Source organism: Achroia grisella, unplaced genomic scaffold, assembly GCF_030625045.1.
Source record: "Achroia grisella isolate CSIRO2021 unplaced genomic scaffold, CSIRO_AGI_Agris_v1 utg902, whole genome shotgun sequence".
NCBI lineage: Eukaryota > Metazoa > Arthropoda > Insecta > Lepidoptera > Pyralidae > Achroia > Achroia grisella.
In genome coordinates this window covers 872,634-886,016 of record NW_026713060.1, presented here as the reverse complement: position 1 = coordinate 886,016, position 13,383 = coordinate 872,634, and the positions used below count along the sequence as shown (strand labels likewise).

General features: G+C 32.4%; 1 protein-coding gene across 1 annotated transcript in view; it reads left to right on the top strand.

Annotated features, from left to right (window-relative positions):
• LOC131853454 (uncharacterized) overlaps window positions 1–11,595 on the top strand; it is a 55,748-nt gene extending 44,153 nt beyond the window's left edge. The window contains exon 3 of the mRNA XM_059204348.1: window positions 8,261–11,595. Within this exon, the coding sequence (XP_059060331.1) occupies window positions 8,261–11,470 (3,210 nt within the window). The 3' untranslated portion in view covers window positions 11,471–11,595. The remainder of the gene's footprint in view (window positions 1–8,260) is intronic.
• Window positions 11,596–13,383: the final 1,788 nt, after the last annotated feature.

Here is a 13,383-nt window from a genome sequence, read left to right as displayed (position 1 = left end):
GATCTGATTTCGCACGGGTACATTTTTGATTAGGAATCCCTAATTTTTTTCTAGTAATCACATTGAAGTTCTAATTTGAGACTGGTTTGTTCTAATTACTATGATTTATTTATTTTGTTACTCAAGTAACTTTCCATTTATATTAACTTTGCTATTAGCAATTTGTATTTACACAAAATTCTGAACAATATTTATTTAAAAGAGCTACAGGCAAGTTTCTCTCCATTCTTCTTGCGATGAGTATGCGTTCCAAACGAGTGGTAGAACAAAAAAATCTATTTACCATTTACGTGCCTTACTGTCCTACAGCAAAATAGGATTTGATATGCCTTTATATTTATGAATAGTATTTAAAAATTATTTCGATAGATGTAGCTATATTATAATTATCTAAATCATATTAGTCCTATAATATAATAAATAGATTGATTTAGTGGTAGATGAATATTAATATTCATAGCTTATTCATTTGTCCACACAGTAAATTAGGAACCATTTGAATTCATTATTAGATGTAACTAAACTGTGAAACTACCTCATCTATTAAGAAACTCCAAATCCGAAATTTGGTATATTAAACATGAAGTTAGATGACAAACTTACCATAAAAGTATGGTTTTAGTTTGATTCGAATTAGAGATGATTTTCTTTTTAAATTCGAATGAAACTATGTTAATAAAAATATCTAAATCTATCTATTTGTAGGTATTTTAAACGTTTATTGCATTCATATCTACCTACATTCCAATTAAGCAATCAAAATGTTATGCGATTCCAATCAAATATACGATAGGTGTGGTATTACAGCTTTGGGTTTATTATGTTTGATTTTCACTCAGAATTGACGTCATAATTTATTGTTACGACGAAAAATTAATTAAATGAAGCGGCGTTTAAACGTAATAATGAATTCAGTCGCAATGACGCACCTACTACAGAAAATAAATTTAAACTTACTGAAAGATAGTATTTATCAAACAGATTAGTACAATATACATAATGAGAGAATTACTTCTTTTTCCTATACTTCAAAAGTGACGAAGTTTTTATTATAGAGGAAGTCCGCTAATAATGATTCTGGAACGATTTTGACGTTAATTTTCTGAATCAAAAGTGTTCACTTTTATGGCATTACATTACATACATACATGTCTACTAAATGTTTATATGACTTTAAATATAATATGACGATACGAATAAAAATAGAAATAGATTGTAGGCGAAATACTATATTTTTTTTAAAAATAGGTATATTTTATTACGATATTTGTACAAAAAAATATTTCTAATTGGCTGTATGTGACCCAAAATCTACTAATTGCACTAATACATCACAATCTGCAGTTTTCCGTGTGAAGCCTATTATTTATTGTCTTTGACAAAGGTCAAAAGCCACTATGCTAGAGTAGAAAGCGGAAAGGGCCGGCGCGGCGCAGTAACTTAGATTGTTTCCACAACGTCTAACGTATAGTCTAGCGTGTGTAACACTTCATTTTATGTAGGTAATTTTGTAAGTTACCTTTATGATATAACAACTATCAGACGAGAAATATTTTGTATGAAATTTGAACGAGATAAAAAATATCAAAATTACCAATCTAAAATTAAAGTTAGAATTGTTTGATTATATCTATATATATCTATATGTAGGATTTGAAACTTGGCGGTATGAACGAATGGGAACGAATGAGTATGAATGAATGGAAACAGAGGAGCAAATGGATAGAAACGAAAGAGTGAATGGATGGAGAAAGGAATGAATGGAAAAAGAGGATGGGCATCGCTCTCTTCCTCGTAGACTGCCATATAGTTAGGTCGTTTCATGTGTAGTAAATGTTTTTTTTTTGTAATTTAAATAAAAGGAGTTCTATAAAATAATCATCCTGTTATTCGCGAATCCTCATTCCCACATACACACACATATACTAGTAACAATACAATAATTTTTAAATGGTAACGAATCTACATCATATCGAAAATATGGTAGGTAAATAGTCAAACACCGTTCACCGAATTAAATAACAATATATATATAAAATAACGTGAAAAAATTAAATCATCCTGTTATGAGAGAGAAAACACCATAAATAGACAAGTAAGTATAATGATGATGTTAACAGGAGAAATCAGGATCTGCCTAATAAAACGCAAGCAACGGTCGCTTTCGAATACTTGGGCCGTTAGTTAGTTCATGATCTCCTAGTAATAAAACAGTAGAAATATTGATATAAAAACCTGAATTTTGCTAGCTATAAATCCTCTAATTACAGTACCATTTACCACTTTCCACTAGTTGGGCCGTATGTTTGATGCTCGCTTAGTAATAAAACATTACAAACAATGAAAAAAACTGGATGTATTTAATAGCAATAAATCTTCTAAGTACAGTTTTAATAGTCTATAAGGTTTAATATAAGCCATAAGATGAGATATCGTAACTTTGTGGTCTTCACTCTTATGTAGGCGTCAGTCAGGGACGCCAACCGTATAAAGATTTTTATACATAAACGAGATTTTTGGGCTTCAGTACAAGGAAAGACATTTTCGTCAAGTTTGTACGAGAGTACTCTAATGATGGCCGCAACTGGCCTTTACAGCTTCACCTGGCGAATAGGGAGCGAGAGCAGATGGTACTTCAAACCCGTGGAGGACTTATGGAGTAGTTTAAGACCAACTCCCGCCTGACGGATAGGACTTTAGTTTGAGAGCTAGAGCTAGAGCCGTTCGAACCTCGGCTGAGGCCGCATAATTTTTATCCTCTTTTAAATTGGACTGGGGAACTATGGAAGGGGATTAAAATCTAGTATTTTGACCAATTTGTACGAGGTTATACGGTCAAATTGTGCTCATATACGACATTTTATGAGATTTTTCTTAATTCGTATGACGCTAAGTGTTTTAAGATTGGCAACCCTGTTGTTAGTGTCAATGTGAATGAGCTTCAACTGGATTCAAACCCGTTTTGGGAAAGTCGTAAAATATTCATAAAGTACAGTTAGTACAGTACAAAAGTTCTATAAATAGATATTATTTAAATTTTCCGGCGCGTTCAAATGTTTGATATTAGGTTATTGTGATAACTTATGAAGTTAGGAATGTAATTTTTACTCACATTGAGACGGCCCTTCGTTACAGGTATTTGGGTTTCATTAAGTACTAATAACGGTTGTCTATTACAATAGAGTTGAAAATTATTCATATATTAATATGATTATATAATATTAGTAGTTGCCCTGCGCGACTTTGTCTGCCTCACTTTTTCAAGTTTTTGTAACATTTTTCATCGTTGCTTCGCCACTATTGGTCGTAGCTTTATGTTATGTATATAGGACAATTCACAGTTGAGTCTCAAACTAATGAGAGACAAACGGCTGTTAGAAATACGAGTACCTATAATTTTTTCTTGTAAATAATGTACATAGGTATCATCCTAAGTAATATAAACAATCATACATATAATCTATGATTAATAGGAGCGGTCCTGCAATGAAAAATTAGCAAAAACGAAAATAAAGAAATGCACGAGTCAGCTAGTTTTATTAATATTTATTATAGTATAAATGCGAAAGTTTGTAAGGATGTTTGTTACTCTTTCATGCTAAAAGTACTGAACGTATTTTGATGAGACTTTACAGTAATATAGCTTATGCATCAGAATAACATATAGGCTATATTTTATATTGTAATTTAACGCCGGCACAGCTAGTTATTTATAAATTGCAGTGTATATGACTGACCTTTTTTATGGCTCAATAATTGTAACTAATCAATTTCATTACAATTGTAATTAAGATTAAACCATTATTGTAATTGCGTAGTAGGTATCTATATTTAGTACATTTTTGTCCCTAATTGCTCGGCTAAAGTAGTTGTAGTCGACTCTATTACAGTTTAACATACGTAATTAGGAAGGTACTTCATTATAATTATCGGAATTTCCGAGCCAGCCAGAAATCTATATAATCTAATATATAGATTACTAGCTGCCTCGGCAAACCTTGTTTTGTAATATAAATTAATAACGCTATAAAAAATAGGGCTTGGTGATAGAAGGGTGAATATTTAGGGTTGTATGTATTTTTTAATGACATAATAAAAAAATATAAATAAAAAATGTTGCCCAAAAAATAATGTTAGGGGTGAAAACCCTTATCACTTAGGGGTATGAAAAATAGATAGTAGCCGATTCTCAGACCTACTGAATATGCATATCATAAAAATTTAACAATCCGTTTCAGAGGTGTATGGTAACTAACATTGTGACACGAGAATTTTATTTATAAAATATGTACTACTACTACTATTAAAAAGTTTAATGAAAAAGTTTGTACCCCTTTTTATGAAAATAGCGCGGATGGAGGAGTTTTATTTCGCAGACTTAACGTTTATATAGAGGAGTGCAGAATGTAATTAATTTAAAATTATTAATAAAAAAAAACACACATACATCTTGTTTATTGTTAAAGTCTCTGGTCAAATTGAGAATAGATTTATATTGTTTGTCTGTAATATTATTTGTCTATAGTCTTACTGAATGTTAAATTAATTATATTTGAAATTCGAACACTGGGCACCTACTAGTTTAAATTAACACACTAAACTTTTTGGTCTCATCCAGCTTTGAACTTACCGTTTGGGTTTGTCCAAAGTGGTAAATCATTTGACACCGCTGCTCTAAAAAAACAAATAATAATTCTAATTACTCCATCATGTATCAACATACTGCTAGCTACCAATTTGATGTAAATCATGGTACAACCCACACCCCATTTAGCGTGCACTTTCGATTTTACAATACATGTCTCTGCGTGGGCGCATGCGCCCGAATGTCTCTATTTAGATAGTATAATGTTTAACAATATGTTTAGCGACTGGTATTTTATTTCAAAACACATTCTTTTCAATAGTTGACCTTAAAAATTCGCCCCACGCAATGATGTTATAATTTCTCTCTTTTCAAAATACATGGTTACATTTCTCAGGTGACCAATTATTAGTGAGAAAGGTAAGATTCGTGTTATATATATAGCTATCCTCTGAAAATTCAGACCGTAGTGGAATATGCCCAATAGGGGGACTATAAGAGTGGGTCAATGTACTGTTACAGATATGGTTATGGTACCTACATCAACTACACAATGCAGATTCTGTAAAAAAAGTAAAGATTTTCTATAGAAAATTTTTAATCTTATATATAAAATTCTCGTGTCACAGTTTTCGTTCCCATACTCCTCTCGGTCAAGCCGTTTGCTTGACATCAAATTTTGTGAGCGTATTGAGTAGGTCTGAGAATCAGAACATCTATTTTTCATCCCCCTAAATGTTAAGTCCAACCCTAATTTTTATTTTTTATTTTAGAAAACAACGTTTGTCGGGAAATATTATCTTCATAATATAGACAACACTCAGATATATACAAACAATCAAACTCATGAACATATTTGCATCATACGAGGAATCTAATTCGCGTCCATGAGTAGTAAGGCGTATAAAACCCCTAGACCACCGAGCCCGTCATATACCGTATAAGTTCTATAATGATAAGCATATACCCGGAAGATTGTGACGCGTATGCCAAATCCCTTATCGGAGAGCGTTGTATGTAGCAGGAAACCTGCGCCAATGACGTACATACACCAAATTACATAGAATTGCATTAACTAATAATTATTCTTTACACTTCAGTAAATATAACCGTGTTTCCTCAATAATTTAAAACTGTATTCAATTATTTGAAACGGTATGTCCCAGTGCTATCATGTTTAGACTTCACACTTGAGTAAATAAATTAAATATTACGTCGACATAATGTATAAAATGGTTTCATGTTTTTTTTTGTTATCACTGACCCAGTGGTAAACTTGTATGTTGTTAACTTGATTTAATAGTTTGTGATAATAAATATTTTTTTTACCTAAATAATAAGTTTTATAAACACATAAGACTAAACTGTATATGAGAGTAAGAAAGAAGATATTTGAAGAGGAAACTCAAATTAAAATCTAAAATTTATACCACAGACAATACCTGTGTGGGTTTGATATCTTTGCCTTTCTTAAATTGATATTAAAACTTTAAGTAACAAAATAAATGTGGCTAAGAACAATAAGGTAATGCTTACATTGTAATTAAAACCTGTAATATTGGCAAATTTACCAAACACTTCGTTACATACTTCCTAAAACAAAAACTGACGTATAGGACGAATAAGTCGTATGGAAATACAATAATATATGAATAAATTCTTTAGAAATTCAATTTTAGTCTAATTACTCCTTTCCATCTTAAAGTTATCTGGAGATCACTATTTAGCGATAAGGCCATCCATTGTTACCTCTATGCCTTGCTTCTTGTAATTGTATGTTTCACCTCATCTACATACATAAGTATTAGTTTATGTAACAGAAATTGAAATAATTCAATATTGAGTAAAAATTATCAGTTTGAATCAAAATTAGACTTTAATTCATTTAAATTTTAAGTTTAAATTTAAACGTTATTAAGGTTCTATTGTCTAAGTAAACGTATATAGATGTATAATTATATATGATCAATGCATGATAATGTATGAAATGTTTTTTAGTAAGTTAGTGGTGTTTTAAACATTATTATAAAAAAATGTTTTCATCACATATCTATCAATATATAGGTAAATTATTTTGTTTGTATATATATCACGTCTGAGGAATTGAACATGACTTTGTATCCTATTACAACTCAGTCTAAATTCTATTGGAAATGCCATGGGTTGGTATGTAACTTATAAAGTGAACATTATCATATCAGCAGTTAATACAAAAGGTTGATAAAGAAAATACTATCGGCGAGGCACGTGCGGGCTCACACTACAATCAGTTCGCCTTGCAAACATTGAATTGAACAAATATACATATAATTGTTACTATATTGTTCATTTATTTCATTACTAGCTGTTCATTTTACCTGCGTGAAATTTATATATAAAATATAGCCTGTGTTATTCTGATGCATAGCTATATTACTGTACAGTATCATCAAAATCCGTTCAGTAGGTTTTGCGTGAAAGAGTAACAAACATCCGTACATACAAACTTTCGCGGTTATAATATTATTAAGATTAAGATATAACCAACCACATCGGAAAGTATGCAGCACCTGTTACCTATATTTGTTACCTACATATAAATTCGACTTTGACCCCGCCCTGCGGTACCTACTGTTCATGTGTATAGGCGACTGTTGCCACTTGGTGTACCATCATCTGTTTGTCATTTAAATTACATAAATAAAAATAGAGTATAGAATTAAGTTTACGGGTACAATGACCATTACCTCAGTTCGATTCAACTTATGCTCTAGTAAAACTAGTAAAACTAAAAAACTAAATTTTAATTGTAGATCGGCATTACGTTTCAGTAGATACCTATATTGTATACAAGCTCTTCTTACATAGCTGTTTATTTGTTTATTAATTATTTAAAACGTAATAGTGTCCCTTTCACTTCCTTATATAGTGTTGAACATTGACCGCTCTACAATATTGCTGACTCTGTTACTCTATGAATGTATTGCAATAATAAAATTTGTGCTACGATGGGGCAAAGGTCTTGTTTATGTAAATAATGATTGTTAAGCATTATAAAAATAGAAATACATTAGGTAGAAATTTCGATTGGACTTTGTACCTATAGGAAATTGCAATTAAATAAATATTAATTTACATTTAATAAATTTTCTTATAGAGAATGTTATATAAGTATATATTTGATTATTAATACTTTAACTGAAGTAGACTTTGTAAAAAGTCGTCTGCGTAGGTTGGTACCTCAGTCTCACCATTTTAGTTGCTAAGCAACTTGCTTTGTAAAATGTGTTTCATTTGAGTCTTTTTGTCTTTTGAAAACCACAGCACTGCTACGTGAGATATATTCTTTGGCTTTAGTGTTGTTTACATTTCAATATTTTATGACTCATAATTATTTTATCACATAACGGTTATACGATTCCTAGTTCGATAACAGTGCGTAGTCTCAATCGTTTCGACCTGTGACCCTCTTATCGTGGAGCGATACCCTATTCGCTATTCTTAAACTGATTTATTCACTCACAGACATTAGACAAGTCCAATCATCTATCGTGTCACTAAAATACTTGTTAATTAAATTCTTTTCCATATCTCTGAAATTGAAGGTATATATTGTAAAGGTTTTATTATACGCTGACCATCCACTATAATTGTTTTTAATTATAAGAATTAAAATTTAACTTCTTTACATTACAGATGGACAGCAGCTCAGAAGCGATGGAGCTGAGACGGGAGCTCGACGCAGTGAGGAGTGCGCTGCAACAACAGTCGGAATCCGTTCTCAAGCAAAGGCATCAGTTAGTAGAAGCAGGGCAGGCTCTGGCCACTCGTAACAAACAGGCAGCACAAGAACGACGCCTAAGGCAAGATCAACTAGCACTAGTACTCCGGTCGCTCGTTTTACTTGAGTCACGGTTGACCCGAGAACAAAGACAAATTAATGTTGCCCTCCAACAAAAAGAGAAAATAATTAAGGCGCAACAAGAAGAGATAATCAAACTAAAAGCTCGCAAGTCATACTGCAGTAACTGTCAGCAGGTTCTCGGGTTCACAAGCGAACAAACCAATATTGAGACTGATCCAGAATTCCAGAGTCTAGAGAGTACCGATTCAAGATTCCAAAATCATTTTATACGAAGTTGTAGTTATCGTGAAAGAAATTCTCCACCGGTTTTCCAAAAAAACACTAGGCTAAGTAAGAGTTTTCAATTGCCGAAAAATGATGTCGTGTATGGTAATACTAGTTCCAGCGAAGAAGGGAACAATGGGAGTGTCGGAAGTAAGGGTACGTTTATTAAAAACAAACAAGCATTTGTCAGACGTGACGTATTCAGACGATCTAGAAAATACTCTGGAAGAAAAAATAGTATACAGAAAAGTTATAATCAAGCTAATAATAGCAGTAGTGCCGAAGAATGCATTGGCATGAGTTATCATGTTAACCACGAAGATAATGATATGACTGCTAATCAAATTGCTAAATACATAAGAAGAGCATCACAAAAAATTGATCAAATTATTGGAGAGGCAAATAAAAATGAAGCGGTAAGCGATTCCGATAAAACGTATTCAACAAAAATAGAACAATTACACGGTATTAAGAGACAAGCTTCTGATGAAATAAAAGCAAACCGACAACTTTTCCTTAATAATGTTCTAACCATAGAAGGAAATGAGAAACCTTGGTATTGCAATGTTAGTGATCCTGAACAAGACACAGATTGTCTACACCAAAGAGGTTTAACAAGTAACACCAAATCAAAATCCACCGACGATCTTTTAGGTACTGAGTTTAAAAGGAATGTGTCTAATATACAACCCTTGGCCACTAAAAACGAAATATTGTGCAATAGCATGTTGAAAAATAATCCACATGAGAAGTTTAACACTAGCTTTGATGACAAAAATAATAATACTTTGGATGCTAATATAAGTAAACAAAGTAATGAGATAAGTGAAAATTGGTACGCAAGTACTAGTGATGCCGACGATAGCCCTACGAATGAAATATATAAAAACAATCCAGTACTAGAATGTGTTAATCAAATACTCCTTCAAAACTCATTAGATGATAGTAGCAATGACAATTCTAAGTCTAGCGAAATTGCGAGCCCGAAATCATCAACTAAACGTGTGCAATTTTCTACTTTAAACAGTATAACATATGACGACAAACTGCGAAATAATGGCAACAGCCACACGCTGCCTCGTTCTGATAAGAGGGCAAATAAAATAGTGAAGTTCAGCTTAGAAACTGCTTCTGAGCATAGTTATGAAGTTCCAAATACAGCTCAAGGATTTCAATATGAAATACAAAGCATCTATAGTAATGAGTATGAGCCAATTATTACTAAATCAATTGAATCTAAGCCTGTGCCATCGATACGACCTGTATTGTCCATTGATAAGCCCAACGTTCCTAAAATAAAGGGCTCAATTGTGAAAAATCTTGCGGCGGACATAGAAAGTCGGAACAATAATTCACAAAAAACCAACGATAATGATTTAGGGTCTATGAAAATTTTCAATAAAAGAAAGGTGCCACGAACTCCTCCTGCACTGCCTCCTAAACCAAAGAACTTATCAGCTAAATGGAAAGCTGAAAATACTGTCAGGTCATCGACAGAACCGTTAGACTCTGAAGCCGTTGCGGCTAATCAACGGGTTGCAGATGTTAAGATGAGAAAAGTGGGACAAGTAGCGACTGTAAACAGTATTGAACCGGACTACTGCTCCATTTCTGAGATAAATGTTCCAGTAGTCAGTAATGGTAAAAGGGAGTTGCTACTTACACAGCCAACGGTTGAAATTCACAATGAACAATACCCTATTCACGCGACAAGTCAAAGAAACAGCGTGGCTAAAGTCGTGTCCTTGCCACGAATACAAAATAAGATCAGCGATAAAGATATACCCAAACTTCCGCAAGTTACAGAAATTATCATTCCAGATGATGACGAAAAGCTAAATGATGAACAAAATCATCAATTTCAACGTACTGACAGTTACTTGACAAACTTTAGTATACATCCTCTGCAACCAAAATTGGACCCTCGTGCTTCAATACAAATGGGGAACACAGTGTCTTCCATATTATCTGAAATCAACAAGGGAGGTAAAAGTGGTAATAAGCAGATTAATTTGACTGAACTAGATCACCAGTTTAATCATGGGCCCGAAAAGCCACAGACTAGTAATGCAGAATTGCATAAAGCAGAATATTTCGACGAAATAGACAAGTTCGATTTGTCACAGAATTTTGAAGAATTTAAGATAGATGATGAACTCGGCAGCATCGTCGCAGAGGAATATCGCATTAGCTCTGGAAGCAGCGATGGTTCCATATCAGACGTGGTAACTGAACACATACGAACCGTTGTACCTGATAAAGACAATCAGCATAAAGCTACAAGTATTAGTGCTGAAAATGAAAAAAAGGGTTCCTTTCTTGAAAACAACGAAAGTGGATTGAACAAAAATTTGACGAAAAATGGAAAGCTATCCAATAAACCTGATCTCCTGTCGAACATAGAGAATTTAGAGACTGAATCGGTAAGGAATTTTGATATAGAGTCAAGTAATTCCTCTGGAAGTAATAGTGGCTCATATAACACGGTAAAATGTGAACCCAGAATGATTCTGAATAATAATAATCCAGAATCGAACGTAAATAAAACAAAAGGGAACTTTGATTTCTTCCTGGAATCTTCTGGTCTTAGTTCTAAGTCTATTTTTACGCCTACCAAGAACCAGAACGTTAGGCCTCCCAGGCCTCCAAGTGCCAATCACAAAAATGTGTTGAAACCTAAAGACATTAAGATGCGAGTTAAGAATCCTGTAGCAACGAACAAAATCAACGAAAAGCCTATGTTGACAGCTATTAAGTATTTCGAACCTTATGTTTAAGTCAAATAATAATAATTATTATTATATTGTTTTTTTTTTATGTTTAATTTTATTTATTGTAAAAATGAACTTGCCCGCATAATATTAATGTACTATATTTATACTCTTTGTAAATATTATAGATATCCTCTAGTTATTTTTTAATTAAAAGATATTTAAATATTCATTTATGGTTTCATTTATTAATGGGTAACAAGTTTAATACTTGTTTTTAAAAGAAACTTAAATATAATTCGCTGTACAATTTAATTAATAAATAATTGCTATAAATAGAAACATTTAAGATTATACAATATACATAGATTAATAGAAAACAAACAGATAATAGAATTTCAGTATTCAATAACTTAATTATTATTATTATATAAAAATTAAATAATTTAAATGTAGATATTACAATAAGAAAATATATTTACAATTTTAACAAAAAAATTAAGTTACGAAAGACGAGGCTTTTTTCGATACCTCTTATCGACATATGAAAGCGCTCTTTTCTTCAATTTTTTCAAAATATTGCCAGATTCAAACTTTTTTCGTTTAAATCCCGAAATACCCGAATCACAGGCATCGTCCATATTTAATGTATTTTCTAAATTATCCATTAGTTCATTTGTAATCTGTGTTCGAATATCAGATTCTTCAGAGCTTATCGTTTTTAACGAGTCCACGGACCCTCCAAGATCAGATAACGAGGGCATTCTTGAAATTGAGATATTAGAAAAGGAATCAACTCTATCGAGATTTCTTTTATACAATCTTCGTTCTTCTAGTCGAGAGTATGGTTCCACTCGAGATCTTCGGATAGTCTTCAAGTATTCTTCAGACGAAAATGTTGTTGTATAATTGTCTATGGTAGCTGGAACACAAACTTCTCCAGTGTCTTCTTGTGAGGTATCTAAGTCGACTGGCTTGCCCCATTTGTGATCTAGTGCTCGGAAAGCAGCAGACAAGTGAAGATGGAGATACATTACTGCTACAGTACTGTTCTTTAGTCCAAACGTATAATGTGCTTTCAATAGATCATCAACCCTTTTTATGGTAGCCTTACTCCCTCCCTGTATGCAATTAGTTATTGCCTATACCAATTAAGTAATAGGACAATAGAAATCAAGTAATTCAAGTAGACATTAAATTATAGCTCATTATAATTAAGTACCGATACTCGTTCAAAGAGTAATTAAGACATAATGATCTAAGCAAATGATATGATGTTAATTCTTTTAAAATTACAAGACCATTATTTTAAAATGGAACAAGTCAACTTGTTAATAAATAGGCGAAGTAATTGCAAACTTTTAACAATCCATCAAGTCCGATTAATTACAGAATAAGCAGAGAACCGAGGTCTCTGTGCTTGCTCACATTTTCTATTTTATTTAATTCTCCCAATCAGACAGAACGTCTATCCGTCTGTTAATCATAAAGCCAAAACTACTCCAGTACGACAATATTTCAATTTTCACACTCCATATTTGCTTTGTAAATGTTTCAATCAATGTAATACTTTCTTACTTAGTTAACACATTCAGAATCACTTGTTTTTTTATACAAATGAAATACTAAACAAGCTGACGATTCTTGAAATATGTAACGATTCTATAAATTAACAGCATTGCAAAAATCAAAACTAATCTATGACGGCCATGGTACTCCACATGCGATACCTAGATATGCATTCTGGTGGTAAAGTCTACTAGTACTAGTAGACTTACCACCAGAATACAGAATGACACCTTAGTACTAGAGTACAAAGGTGTCTGTCATATATCCTATTGGACTATTTGGTTTACATATAGAAAAATAACATCTAGACAAGATTCCTTGTCCTTCAATTGAATAAAAGACTGCAAAATTTGACTCACGTGTATGTATACTTATAATTAATTTCTTTCCCAATTACAATTTCCTTATCC